Consider the following 14,685-nt stretch of genomic DNA (forward strand, 5'->3'; position numbering starts at 1 on the left):
CCGAACTACCTCGGGTCACGGGGAGCCTGTGCCTATCTCAGGCGTCATCCGGCATCGAGGCAGGATACACCCTGGACGGAGTGCCAACCCATCGCAGGGCACGCACACACTCTCATTCACTCGCACACTACGGACAATTTTCCAGAGATGCCAATCAACCTACCATGCATGTCTTTGGACTGGGGGAGGAAACCGGAGTACCCGGAGGAAACCCCCGAGGCACGGGGAGAACATGCAAACTCCACACACACAAGGCGGAGGCGGGAATCGAACCCCCAACCCTGGAGGTGTGAGGTGAACGTGCTAACCACTAAGCCACCGTGCTCCCCTAGCTTAACTAAAACTAAAAATATATTTGTAAGTGGCAAATTGTTATTCACAATGGCAGCAGGGAAAGCAGCAAAGAGAAATTTTGAAAAATTGAAGTGGAAACACTTGAAGGTAAAAGATGAAGAGGAAAAATAACAATGCATCATCAGTCTAGTTGATTCTGTTTGGGTAAAGAGCTTTCACAGTGTTTCTATAATGAACAGTCACCACATTATAACAGAATGCTTGGATTTGTTATTTTGTCCAGGGATCCCATTGTATTCTCTGTTTTAGTGATTGATTGTGAGAGTGACTTTTCCTCTCTGTTGACGGTTCTGTATGTGTGGTGAAGGAATGTGTGTTTAAATGAAGAACCCTGTTTATCTGTTTCAGTCCATCATGGAGCAGTTTAACCCCTGCTTGAGGAACTTCGTAGCCATGGGGAAGACGTACGAGAAGGCTCTTTCCAGTGAGTACACAGACGCCAAATTTATAATATCCAGTTACGTGTTTTCTCTCTCAGGAATATATCCAGCTTACTTGCTTCCCCAGTTGCAAGTGTATAAGCTGAAACCATAAAGGGAAAGGTGAGCATATAAAGTACACACTCTTTGTTTGCTGAATTCTTGATAAGCTTCAAGCCTAGCAGGTGAGGCTGTAATCATGGAGCATCATCACAAGAAATGATTTTTCTAGAGCTTTATTTTTGGACATAAGAACACTGTTTACATGTTTTGAATGTACTGTATGTTTACATATGTGTTATTGTGTGTGGGGACCTTTGGCTTCCTCTGTGGTACTGATATTGTCATGAAATGTTCCACGTCAAAATCCATCTGCACCCCCTGGCATCCCTCTCACCCATGCATGGCTTCATTAACCATAGTGTTAGTTTGTCTGATGGACTCGTGTTTTTGTTTTGGGTTTGTATGAATGGCCGTCAGTTTGCGCGTGGATGAGACACCGTCATTGCAAAGCAGGCATTGCCACGTTGCGTGCTGGGAAACAGGGAAGGCAAAGTGGAACATGGAGCAGGCAGAAGTAGGCCAGGCTGAGATGTGAGAGTTAGCATGGTCTCATAGAAGGGAAGGAAAAACGGAACAGTGCACTTGAGTATCCAGGACAAGCATAGCTGAAATCTGCAAAAAGTACAAGGACAAGCAGGTTTTTTCCCACCCCTTCCTTAATCAGGTCATGTCAGGTGCATTTCTTGTTAGTGATACAAGGGATATCATATAAATCGTAGCATAATCACATCTGTCATAATTGCTAAATAATTATTACATGTTTTAAAAGCATTTAATAGTATAAAATTTTCCCCGTGACCCGAGGTAGTTCGGATAAGCGGTAGAAAATGAGTGAGAGTGAGTGAGAGTATAAAAGTTTAACTAATGGAAAGACAATTTGATTGTTCAGCATGTATAGTATTTACTTCAGACCCCATGGACTCCCAGTAGTTCTAATAAAGATTTAAATGAAAAGTTCTGCATTATGTACCATTTTATTTAAAATCTAGTTTGTGGAAATGCACTACACTTCACCCGGCAGCTGCAGAAGATAACTGTGTGTGTGCGCGCGCGCGTGTGTGTGTGTACCCATGCAGCCTGATGAGTTAAAAATAGTCCAAAAGCCCAGAGTGGGAATTGCTTTCCATCATGCCAGCCCTGCCTGGGCCAGTGCCACTGTGGGTTGAAGGATCTCTTCACTGGAATAGTAAATATAGCAAATCTCCCAGACTGAGAACAGAAATCCTGTACCAATACACCAGCACAGATGGGCTTTCTTAAAGTATTTTTAAAAGACTAAAAAAAAAGGTTGTTATGTGGCTCAGCTTCTCCATGGGTTCAAATGGGATTATCAGAAACTTAAGGGTTTTCAGTATTTTCCTGCTTTTTACACCTGATCCATCTCATCTGCTAATTTTCTGAGTTTTCTTTTAATCAGATTGACATGTAAAGTAGAGGGTTTTCAAGGTGGTAGATGAGCCGCTTTGAAGACCAGAGCTGAGTGAAGTATTGTTGCTGGTTGCTTTGATTTGAGCAGCTGCCATTAACCCTTTGTGCTTCTGCATCTGGCATTCTGATTGAGGGAAATGGTAGAAGTGGCATACAGTATACCATTGGACATAGTGTGGCTAAAATAATATCGGGGACTGAAGAAGTCCTGGCTGTCGCTTTAACCTTTTTTTAAGCCAATTCATTTGCTTTTGGCGAACATCTCTCTACTGTAAGCTCTGTTCATAATCCACTTTTTTGTTTTCAGAGCCCTCTACCTAGCACGCCCTATACCAAAAAGGTTCTCCACTTGGAGTAATGGAGCAAAAAAAAAGGCCCCTTCCACCTTGTTTTCAGCCACTAATCTTCCCTGAACCAGGACACACTTGTCATGGCCTTGCATCAGCGGTGGATGATGAGTCTTTGCAGTCATACCTGGCTGAAGCAGGAGCCTGCGTACGCTACATCCGATTCTTCTACTCGCCATTTTATATTGCACTGCAGCTTATGCTGCACTGCAGAATATTTCATTAGTGTCAAAAAGACACTTTGAAGACTGAGTATTTTTTTCATGATTTCCTGAACCAATTAGGTCCGAGTATATCTTCTAAGACGTTTGCATTTGCTAACCTCCAGAATCTTTTGGGCTCACCTAAAATATTCACCTTCTTATGAGTTCAGACAGTATGTCTGTTAAGCCACTGCACTTTTCTGGCTGTGTTTTACAGGTGAGACTTAAATTTATGTGGCAGGACAAATAAAGCTGGTGCACAGATTGGCGTTTCATATTCCTGCATTTTTTGTGTTTTGCAGCACAATCCCAAGCCGCTCCTCTCCATCATGGAATATAGATCCTTACGTTTTCCCCACACCTGTCCTAATAGGTTAAGGAAGCCATTACGGGTGTAGGGATGCCCGAGGGTCATAGAGATATAGAACATTCCCGTTTCTGATGTCCCAAATGCTTCCATGTTTTCAGGTGTGACATTTGCAGCAAAAGGCTACTTCGACGCCCTGGTTCGGATGGGTGAACTGGCCAGCGAGAGTCACGGCTCTAAGGACCTTGGTGAGTTATAGACCATAGCTCAAGTGCCCCATGCAACGCCCAGGACTTTGCAAAAGACTCTAGCAACGTTTATTCTGGGGAATGTGTGAAAATGTCTGGTTTATAACTCATAGTGCGGCCAGCCTAAAGCTCAAACACAGCCACAGTAAACCTTACATATATGTGCTTTTTCAGCACTTACATCCTTTTCACTCTGTCTGCTGTTCTTTTTTATCCAGAAGGCATCTATGTAAGCTATTACCTATAGACTCCTACCATTCTTGCATAAAGTTTACATGAGATTAGTGAGAACATCCTTATCTTTCTTGACTGATATCTCAACATTGGTCAATTTTGTATTGTTTTGAAATTAGGTGTATTTGATATGAGTGCAATATTTTCATGTCCATAGCCCTATACTTCACACAGGCAAGCCAAAGGCCTATGCAAGAATAGGATTAGTCCTGTCTGCACTTAATACCAGTAATATTGTAAATAATGTGCGTTTATTGAAGAAAGAGGCCTTTGCTGCCTGTCAAGCAATTTGCAAAGGCATTAACAAAAATAAAATCCTTCTTCTGCACTACCCCAGGCATAGTGCTGGGGCAATGGTGCAACTCACAGCTTTATAATATAATATATTGTATTAAACTATATATTTTGTAGGTGTATGAACGCTAAAATAAACATATTGGCATCCTTTAACGTTTGACTCTAATACATTGGTCCATAATGTAATTTGTAATATTGGCATTTGTCTCATTTTTATGTCTCCAGTATAATTTACCGAGACGAAACATGGAGAATGGAGACGTACTGGATCCTATAAGCTTTGAGTTTTATAAATGAACTGAGATAAAACTTGCATTAGGTTGGCTCAAGATCCAATAGCTTGTGGTCACTGAGTAAATTGGCTTTAGGTGGCTTTCAGGACAGTATCTGTTGATATCAGGGCAAAGACTCACATGGTGTGAGGGAGTTGTGTGGAAGCTCAGCAGTACCATCTCTTCTCACCCTGCTTCTTAAAGCAAATCTAATTCTGATACCAACCTTCACTGAAAAAAAAAGGGGGAGTTGGAGCTCCTTTCCGTCTGTATTATTCAGTGCACAGGCTTTTATCAGACCTCTTACAGGTCATAGCAGCTCCACTTTCATTTTCTTTCTGCTTGCCTTTCTATTAAAGCTCATTTTAAATTGTAATTGGAAATTCATCATTACTTTCAGTGATGACACTTGCTGATATGTATTTTTTGAATAATGGAGTGAGGCAGGTGTTTTTCCCCCCTTTAAAATCTCCAGAGAAAATTGTTTTTCCTTAGTATATAGATTCAGAAAAGACTCACCCATGTTTTGTTCAATAGAATTGATTCAGTGTAGATTCACGTATGTTTTTCAGTAGTATAGATTCAGTATATATTCAGTATATATTCCTACTGTAGGCACGCAAACGTTTGCTAAAGTTTGTTGTTCAGTAGCATAGCTTCAGTACAGGTCTGCAATAATGTTTTGTTCAGTAAAATAGTTTCAACATACAACAGGGTTGTTTTTTTTTCAGTGGTATATGTTCAGTATAGCCTACCAACATTGTATTTTTCAGTAGTACAGGTATACAAAAATGTTAAAAAATAACTAACATAATATATGCATTTCCTGTAGTATGTGTTCAGTATTAGTTCCAATTTGTGTGTTTTTTTTAAATGATTAGTAAAGTAAAAAAAAAAGTCAAATGTATGGATTGTATTGTATTCTACACTAACCATACTTATATAGTTACTGGTGTTACTAGCATAGTAAAAGGAAAAGTATGCATTTTTGTGAATTTGTGTAGTTCCCTATTCTCCTATAAGTAGAATATGTATAATTTGTGAAATGGATTTGCTGTTAATGTTAATGCTGTTTTAGTTCCTTCACATCTGTAGTAGTAATAGAGCAGATTTGTGTGATGCTATAAAAACATTTCTCTTTTAAAAATGCTGACATGCATGGATAATCTAAGTGATACTGATGCAGCAAAACAGAATAGACTGCAGTTTATAATAATAAACTGTGTGTGTGTGTGTGTGTGTGTGTGTGTGTGTGTGTGTGTGTGTGTATGCGTGTGTGTGTGGGTGTATCACCTTCCATCTTTTAAAGGCAGCTGCTCTTTTTTGCACTTTCTAAGAATATGTCTCTACTGGCCACACCCTTCTCTCTTTGTTTCTTGCAGATCAGTTGTCTTGTTTGCTGTTTTGCTCTAGGGTCAATATCTTTATATACTAACTGCAATAACGTCTTTTTTGGAAAAAAATCTATTCTTCTTTCCTGATCCAGTAAGATGAAGAAACTGAAGAACTCTAAGTTAAAAGACAATCCCAGAGTATGATCAGCAATGAACGCATTTAAGCTTTTTAATAAGATAAGATAAGATAAGATAAGATAAGATAAGATAAGATAAGATAAGATAAGATAAGGGGGGCACGATGGCTTAGTGGTTAGCACGTTCGCCTCACACCTCCAGGGTTGGGGTTCGATTCCCGCCTCCACCTTGTGTGTGTGGAGTTTGCATGTTCTCCCCGTGCCTCGGGGGTTTCCTCCGGGTACTCCGGTTTCCTCCCCCAGTCCAAAGACATGCATGGTAGGTTGATTGGCATCTCTGGAAAAATTGTCCCTAGTGTGTGCGTGAGTGAATGAGAGTGTGTGTGTGTGCCCTGCGATGGGTTGGCACTCCGTCCAGGGTGTATCCTGCCTTGATGCCCGAAGACGCCTGAGATAGGCACAGGCTCCCCGTGACCCGAGGTAGTTCGGATAAGCGGTAGAAGATGAATGAATGAAGATAAGATAAGATAAGATAAGATATACCTTTATAAGATAAGAATATATGAAGAATTCCACCTTGATCCTGAAGGTGTAAATTTAGAATTTTAAGTAAAATGTCTGACTTGGCATGCAAAAGCCTGAAAAGTGTTTTCCACCTGCTAAATTTAAGATATTTTCCATTTTGTCCATTGGTTTTTTCTAGTATTTCTGCATCCATAGTGTGTGCGTATGTGCATATGTGTGTGTGTGTATGTGCGTGTACGCAAGTGTACAGTATTAGTTTCTATGTGTGTAATCTTGCATAACCAGATTTTTAGACACCTGGCAGAATGTAGGGAATCTAAAGCATATATTAGCCAAGGACCACCTGACTGACAGGTAAAGCAATTAATCAGTTTGTTTTGTTCAGTGTCATCTTTAGAGGCATGAAAGTTGTAAAGTTGATGCTCCTACAAAAATTTACCCCTGCACAATCCCAGATAGTTCATTTAGGAAAGTCATGCAAATTACTGTCTTTACCCTGAACTTCACTTCATTTGGAAAATCCAGCATTTGGCCTCATAAGCGCTCTCTGTCACAGTTGTAAACATGACGGCTTCCTTCTTCCATGAGGGAAGTCGAGCCTCACCACGGCTTTGTTTCCAGGCAGACCGATTAAAAACGTGACACACACGTCTCCCAAGAATTCCTGTAGAATCCGACCAATCAAATGATGACTTTAAAACTGTTAGTTTTATGTGACACATGCATCAGGCATTCAGCCAACAGTGTGTGGGCGTGACGTCTGAGGCTGGGACTACTGAGTGTGTGACTCTGCATTAATCAGTAAATTAATTACAGTTATGGAGAACAAATGACAATGAGCGCTAGGTGTCACATTACTGATGAATCTTGTCAACTTCTAAGCCATACGCTATAAATCTCAGTCATCATTTTCTCCATCTTCACATTGTGGGATGTGTCATGCCACTCCCTACAAACACACCTTCTTTTTTTAGCTTTGCTGCTATATAAAGCCAGATATGGTATAAGATGGAGGCGTTGATTAATTCTTTATAACAGTGCTTTTATAGCACCATCTGCAAGGCAAATCGCAGGTTCATATATTCAATTCAATTCAAGTTTATTTGTATAGCACTTTTTACAATTGACATTGTCTCAAAGCAGCTTTACAAAACATAAACATAGAACAAAAGGTTAATATAAAGAATAATATAAAGATTAATAGAATACAAAATTCATGATTAATACTAGATATATTTAGTTCACAATGTGTATGTATTTATCCCCTATGAGCAAGTCTGAGGTGACTCAGGCAGCAGTGGCAAGGAAAAACTCCCTTAGATGGTAAATGAGCTCATCCTCATATATATTATTGTTTCTATAGTACCAGGTTATAGAGGCCAAATTCATAATAAACAAATTGAGAATGTGTAATTGTGATATGCTGAAAATGCTTGTTTAGCTATTTTTGGAAGGAGTCTCCAGTAACAGTCAGTGTTACTCAGTACAAAGGTCTCAGTACAGGTTTCTCTGTTACATGACAAGTTGTCAAGTGTTTTTTGTTTTGTTTTGTTTTTTTCTTTTTATATTTTTATTAATATAACAAGAGGATAAGAGAGAAGCTGCTTTGTGACAATGTCTACTGTTTAAAGAGCTGCATTAATAAAATATCCTCATGTGAGTCAGATAGGGAACTGATTACTATGGAGCGATGGTGAGACTGCAGTGAGAGGTATGGCAGATCGAGGAGTACTTGAGAGCGATGTGAAAAAAGGACCAAAATACACAATGGTGTAGATTTCGCTAGCAAGACGACATGAAAATGCGGTGCCCTCACCATGCTTGGTGGCTCTGACAAGTCGTCAAGTTCCTGCACAATGCTGACAAATCCATTACTCTTGTTAATGTGTGCTGCATCAGCTGTATGGATCAAGAGGTTGCTGTGAATGACTGTGGATTCTTCAGGATAACAATGCATCATTAATCTTTGAAAAAAAAAACACCATTATATGTGTCAAGAGTCCCTTACATAAGTAGTATATAAGAAGAGAAACCTTGACTGCTAAATCTGCCAGTCTCTCATTAGTTAGTAATCTTCCTGTCCCTTGTGTAACCTCGCTGTGTGAAAGGAGAAGCGTGCAGCTCCAGCAAGAGCGTAGTGCAAGAACGTAGCCTTCCTGAGGAGAAAACTGCTCTAAAAATAGAGCATGCACACATACACGACAAAGTACACTCTGTTCTGCCGCAGAGAAAGGCAAAATGGGGAAAGAGAGTGAAAGAGCGAGCAATATCTGTGTCCTAAAATGGCTTTGGTGATGTCAGTGATGCCAGAACCAGCCTGCACTGTCTGCCTCCTGCACGCCACACGAGTGTGTGGGATACTAAGCAGCTTCCGGTTTCCTCCTGCCCAAATATGGGCAACATCCTGGGTAGTGACTGTGCTTTATAGAGTCTGAGCTCTGAATGCAGCACAACCACAGCCTCCTCTGAATTACAGAAAATATGGTGATTTTTCTGTGCAAACATTTCAACTCCAAGCTGATATTAATCCCACCTCAGAATAGACTAATAGCGTAATAGTGTGAGTAGTGTAACACAGTATATTATATTATAAAGATGTGTGTTGCCTTATTGCCCCAGCACTATGCCTGGGGTAGTTCAGAAGAAGGATTTTATAATGACTTTGCAACATAATGTGCTTCTGCTGTCAACTCGAGAGACTCCAGCTAATAAATGGCTGCAAAATAAAGGTCTAATTAAAAACCCTTAATCAGCAGTTTATATACAATAACAAGATTAAACTGCAGTCCATAGACAGTCTAAATTTAAACCTTCAGCAACACAAACCTTTTTTTAACAGTCGCATTAACATGTCCTAGTAGTTATTACCTTTGTCTTTGTCATCGTCTCTTTTAGCCATTAATAGCTGAGACGTCCACCAGCTTGGAGAATGTCCATTAAACGCTCCATCCTAAAATCTCTACTAATTAAATAGCTTCCAGGCAAGAAGAATTTTTTTTATGTGAGTAATCTGAATTTCATTCCACTTATTTTCCTCTGGCTAAGTTTCACGCATCGCAGCTGGCCATGTTTTGAAGCACCAGCTTCCTCATCACATGAAAGCAGCTTATTCTAACGGACAGTTGGTTTGAGTCATACAGAGAGTTTGAAACAATTCAAGTTTCCAGATCAGAAAGAAACTATACACACAAGCACACTTGTGAAGAATTTATTTATTATCCTGCGCTCAGTTTTTTTGTCCGCATGTCATTTTTCTGCACGTTCTTTCTGGATTTGTCTGGGTCTCACACCCTTACATTAACTCTACTGTAGATGTGAATAAGTGTGTAAATTTGTGTGAATGATGCCATGGCATCGCATCCAGAGTTTACCCCGCCTTACTCTCCCAGGAGTGTTCCCAGGATAGGATCTTGGTCTGTTGCCACAATGACAAAGCACTTAGTGAATATAGATTAATGAATAATTTGTATCTTATGTAAGGAACTTATCCTTGTTGCCCTTATATTTTGTACATTTTGACTAAAGCTTTAAATGTACACTCCATACAGTAAGTCTTCAAGGTCAAAGATTTATACCTATAACTGAATAACACTATACACTACCCTCAGTAAGCGAAAAGGAAAGCTCATGGCCCTTCTTTTTTTAATAATAATGAATGTTTGTAATTTAATTTTTTTTGGTTAGAGTTTTTTTTCTTTGGAAAGTATTTCAATAAATGTAAAAGTTAAATGTTAATTCTTTAAAGCAGCTGTTCATGCAATAGAACTTTAACAAAGACTTTTACTACTATTGTACTCCATTTACATCCACCATCATATATAGAGTCCCATGTGTAACTTGGAACCAGGGCAGAATAGCTAATCTAAGTGCACACATTGTACAGCTTGTACTTTGCTTTTATATGAAGCCATTTTGCACACGCCACCTTTAATTAAATAGGTATCTCTGTGATAAAGTGAAGATTTAAAAAAAAAAAAATACTATAAACCACTAAACAGAAAAATGACACTTATCTCTAAAGAAACAATACATGGAAGAACAATCTCCATAATATCCTACTATTGCACATATATAAATGAAGTCATTCAGAAATGCTGGTTTCCAGCCTGCAAAAATTAATTGGCTGAAATTAAGTTTTAAAGCTTGGCTATATTCAAGGAGCAGGCAAGTTTGTGTTAGGGGAATTTTCCAGATAATAATATGATGTTATAATCTCAGCTTTCTGAATAGAGGTACTGTACTGCTGAAGATCTTTTCACCTCAAAAGGAATGAAGTGGATGTGCAAAACAGTATTCACACAAGGCTGCCACTTTTATTAGCTTACATACATGTATGGACAGATGCTCTGTAGTTTTCTCCTCACTCTGAGGAACAGGGAAGCTTAGAGCCATGATGTAGTGTTTTTTTTTTGTTTTGTTTTTTTTTTTTATTTAATTTAATTTAATTTTTTTACACTTCTGTAGTTTGTCTACCCCCCTCAGGATTTAGACCTAAAAGGATGATAATGCATCCTATCAGTGTTATCTGTCAAAATAAGATATATAACTTTAAAAAAAAAGGATAACTTTAACATAGTGGCAATTTGATTTTTTTTTAATATTAGATTATTGTTTTATTAGTTTCTAGCAACATTTGGCTAAGAGGCTTTTCAGAAATCCAGACTCAGGACCTGTAATAAGGAAGCTGAGTGTCAGTATGAGAAACAAAACTTTTCCTCAGATAGTTAAAAGTAGATTTGTAAGTATCTAAGGTAGATAAGGTCTATCAAATCCGAAAGGTCTAGAAGGCCTAAGGGACTACTTATCTTTTTAGACTGTTAAAAAAATGATGCATTCCAGAAATGTCAATGTAAAAGTCAAAGCCCAAAAATAAGTATATGCCTAACTATTCACCAGTTTTCATTGTCATACCTTCTTACCAGTTATCATGAGTGCTACCCGATCTCTGTTGTGGCTTTAATAGCTGCTTGCTCATGATAAACCCCTTTTCTGTCCGCTTATATTAGTTCTCAAATATGATTGGCTGCAATGAAATCCCAGCATCATACTGTATGTATCCAATCATTATAATATATAATACGTTACAATTATCTATATAACAGATTATTTAAAGGGACTGTGATAAACACTCCACATAATCTAAGAGAAATAATAAACAGATTTTTAAAAATGTGCTCAATAATCTCGTACAAAATGTTCTGTAAGAAGACATATCTGTGTCATTAGTAGAAAGAGTCTCCAGTGTCAGCACTTTGTAACAGTGAGTATGTTTTCTGCCACTGGGGGAAAGATGATAAGCTGCATTTCTTTTTCTTTTAAACATCAAGAAAGAGAAAAAAAGAGAGTCCGGTAAGGTTTGCTGTAACACGAGTGATAACAGGAACTAAATTGTCTCACAGAAGGCATTAGAGAATAAAATGTAATTATAAACTTATAACCACAGTAAACATAATATATTGTCACAGTATAAGAGGAATATACCAATTCAAATAGTTTCAAAACAGCTCATTCTTCACGGGTTAAATTGCGATCATATGTAACCTTAATATGCATTAATATGCAAGGTTACACATTACAAGCATCACAAATTTGAAGAAAATAAACATAAGAATATACTGAATTGCTCCATGTGATGCCATTGATTGCTTGCAACCATCTCCCTTTATGAAAGATAAAGAATGAAAAGAAAAGAATATTAAACCTGAACAATTGTATTGTTTTGTACATGCTTTAAGAAATCAGGCAGAAATACTTGTTTTGTTAAAACGAGATGCCAGCATTCAGCAAGCAAATCCACACCTGTCCCACTATGCAGCTTTAAAAAAGAATATGAATGAGATTATAGCCCAAGCTTTGTAATAATAATAGGAAGCCTTTGAGAGGGTTAAGAGGCTTGCTCAGTTACCCAACAGTGGCAGTACTGGGGGTTGAACCACAACCATCCGATCAACAACCCAGTCCTTTAACCACTTGAGCAACTACTGCCCCATAAGGTGCTTATGCTTGTCACTAGCATCTGTGTGCTGCATCATTCTTATTCTGTCGACTTTTATTACCTCCACCAAGGTCAGGGGTGTCGAGGAAGGATGCAAAGTAGTGAATTTTAGTGGGATAATACAGGGAAAAAAGAAGGGGGAATCAAGATGGAGCCAAAATATCAGCAAGTGGATAGAATGATAAGAGGAAAACTAAGAGTGAGGTAGAAAATCTAGAAGAAAGGGCAGGAAATAGATTATAGACATTATACAGCAGTGAAACACTAAATACCTGTGTGAGAGATTGTGGAGAATTAAAGCAGACACATTATTCATCAGATGGAAACCTCACTCTCTCTCTCTCTCTCTCTCTCTCTCTCCATCAGTAATAAGTGATAGTCAGTAATAAGGCTCTCAATCTTTTTCTTCCAACTCATCGCAGAAAGTCATAGGTCAGTTTGACTCCCTCTAATTCCGCCTCCACTATCTTCCTTCTCTCATATTAATGATGCAGTACTAAAGGTTAGATTACATGACCTGCTAATCAACACTAGTTATTTTATGAGATAACATTTTATTTAACCAGAGCTTTTGAGTAATAGTGTGTCTGTAGCTATCATCAGGCAGCATCTTGAATGTTTCAGGGTGGAGTTTTTTCTGTTCTTCTATTTTAAGGAGCTTGCATGTTTAAATCTTAGTCACTGAGTTTTATTTCTTGTCTGTCCTGAAAGCCCCAATATCACACTGGTATTTGTTAACATAGGTACACTTTGACATAGCTTAGAAAAAGAAAGCAAGCATTAGCCTTCATTCTCAGGTTAGTGGCTGTTGTGTAATGGAGATAAAAAAAATTTTTTAAATTCATAAGAGTTACTTGCAAATCTTACAATTTTGACACTGCTCCATATTTTCACAGTTTATCTCAGTCCAAATGAGAAACTTTTTAACCATGACTCTCTTATACTGTAGAACCCTGACGTAATGATTTCTAAAACTTAGTCGTTTTTTTTTTTACAGTTTTCTGGATATTTATCCACATTTACAAGTGAATAAAAATAAACGTTTTTTTTAATCATCTAGAACTACAGTTCTCAAAGTGGGGTCTGCAAAGCATAGACAAGTGTTCAAGGATTTTTATGTTTGTTATCTTAGTAGAAAATACTGCTATTCCTACTGTTATTATATTTTTGAATAGGTTTCATGAAGTAAATCTGTTTTGACATGCTCCAAGAAATGTTTTCACAGTTAAAGTGGTCTCTGGCTGAAAAAAGATCTCTCAGCACTCCTGACCTGGAACATTCTCGTTCAGTCATTCTTCTGTTTCACTTTTCTTTTACTGGGTCTTTTTCTTTCTTTATCCTTACAAACTCTCTAAAAGGAACAGACAGTCTGAATAGCAGAATTCTCTTGCAGGCCCCAAAAAAGCCCAATCCACATTCTTTCACTGCAGAATGAAGGACCTGCAGCCATCGATCGCTGGCTGAACGCCCGACCGCTGCTATTGGCTTTAATTGCTCAGATTTTTAATTGCCCAAACCCTTTAAGCTAGAACAACAATATGCTGAAGGCCCAATAAGCCTTGGCTGTGTGATCAGTGCTGCTTATCAGTAAGCGGATTAGAGCACAAGTGGATGGAGTGAAGGAGGAGCAGGTGGAGTGGAATTAGATCACAGTGTTGCTGACCAAAAACAGGATATTGGAATGTGCTACATTAGAGATGAAGGCAGCAAGGGCAAGGTCACTGAATAAAGGTACACAATGGTTCATACCTTCTGTCCATCTGTTTTTAAAGATGTGTGTGTCTGCATGTGTGCGTGTGTGTGTGCAAGAAATGGAAGCCTCATCACACACTACGCACTCTATGAATGGTGTCACTCATAAGTATAGTAAGTCACAAGCACACACATGATAATAAAGTCTTGAGCTTTTCTTATTCCTGCTTCACCCAAGCCACTCCGGTGCATTAGCCTTAATCCAACAGGATTAATTTGAGTCTCAGAGGTCCATGAGGTGATCAATACACTTCGGGGAATTGCAATAGGTGACTGAGTAAAGAACCTGTTGCATGCACAGTTTTTTAGGCACCATCTAATTGTACAAAGGACACGTTTGTGTTTGAAGAATGGTTTACATAACAACATTACTGTATTGCCTGTATAATAATCATTCAATAACCATCATCAAATAATCATTTCTAGACAAGTGAAGCACAGATTTAGGGTTCATTTATGTGCCTGTGAGGCAGATGACTAGAAAACCTTTGGGTTTCTCATATCCAGCAATGAACACTAAGCTATACCTCATCTGTGACCACACACACACACACACACACACACACACACACACACACACACACACACACACATACATGTGCACACATGCACTGCCAAAGATTTATTCTGAGCTTTAGAGCTGATTAGATGTGTAGTACAATGAAGCTCGGATCAGGATTTGACCTGGCGTAAATAATAAGACGATCCACAGGGCCATGCTTTATGAAACCCATTATGTAGTGTAGCTTGCATCTATGAACTCAACATAC

The 14,685-nt window shown here is 38.6% G+C and overlaps 1 protein-coding gene across 2 annotated transcripts in view; it reads left to right on the forward strand.

Moving 5' to 3' along the window:
• Positions 1 to 14,685, forward strand: part of baiap2b (BAR/IMD domain containing adaptor protein 2b) — a 49,055-nt gene that overhangs the window by 9,003 nt on the left and 25,367 nt on the right. The window contains exons 2-3 of one of the 2 annotated variants that reach the window (XM_060895920.1): positions 703 to 778; positions 3,283 to 3,369. In XM_060895920.1, coding sequence (XP_060751903.1) covers positions 703 to 778; positions 3,283 to 3,369 — 163 coding nt within the window. The remainder of the gene's footprint in view (positions 1 to 702; positions 779 to 3,282; positions 3,370 to 14,685) is intronic. The other variant, XM_060895929.1, reaches the window with a different exon arrangement.

The sequence above is a fragment of the Tachysurus vachellii genome, chromosome 2 (genome assembly GCF_030014155.1).
Source record: "Tachysurus vachellii isolate PV-2020 chromosome 2, HZAU_Pvac_v1, whole genome shotgun sequence".
Lineage (NCBI taxonomy): Eukaryota > Metazoa > Chordata > Actinopteri > Siluriformes > Bagridae > Tachysurus > Tachysurus vachellii.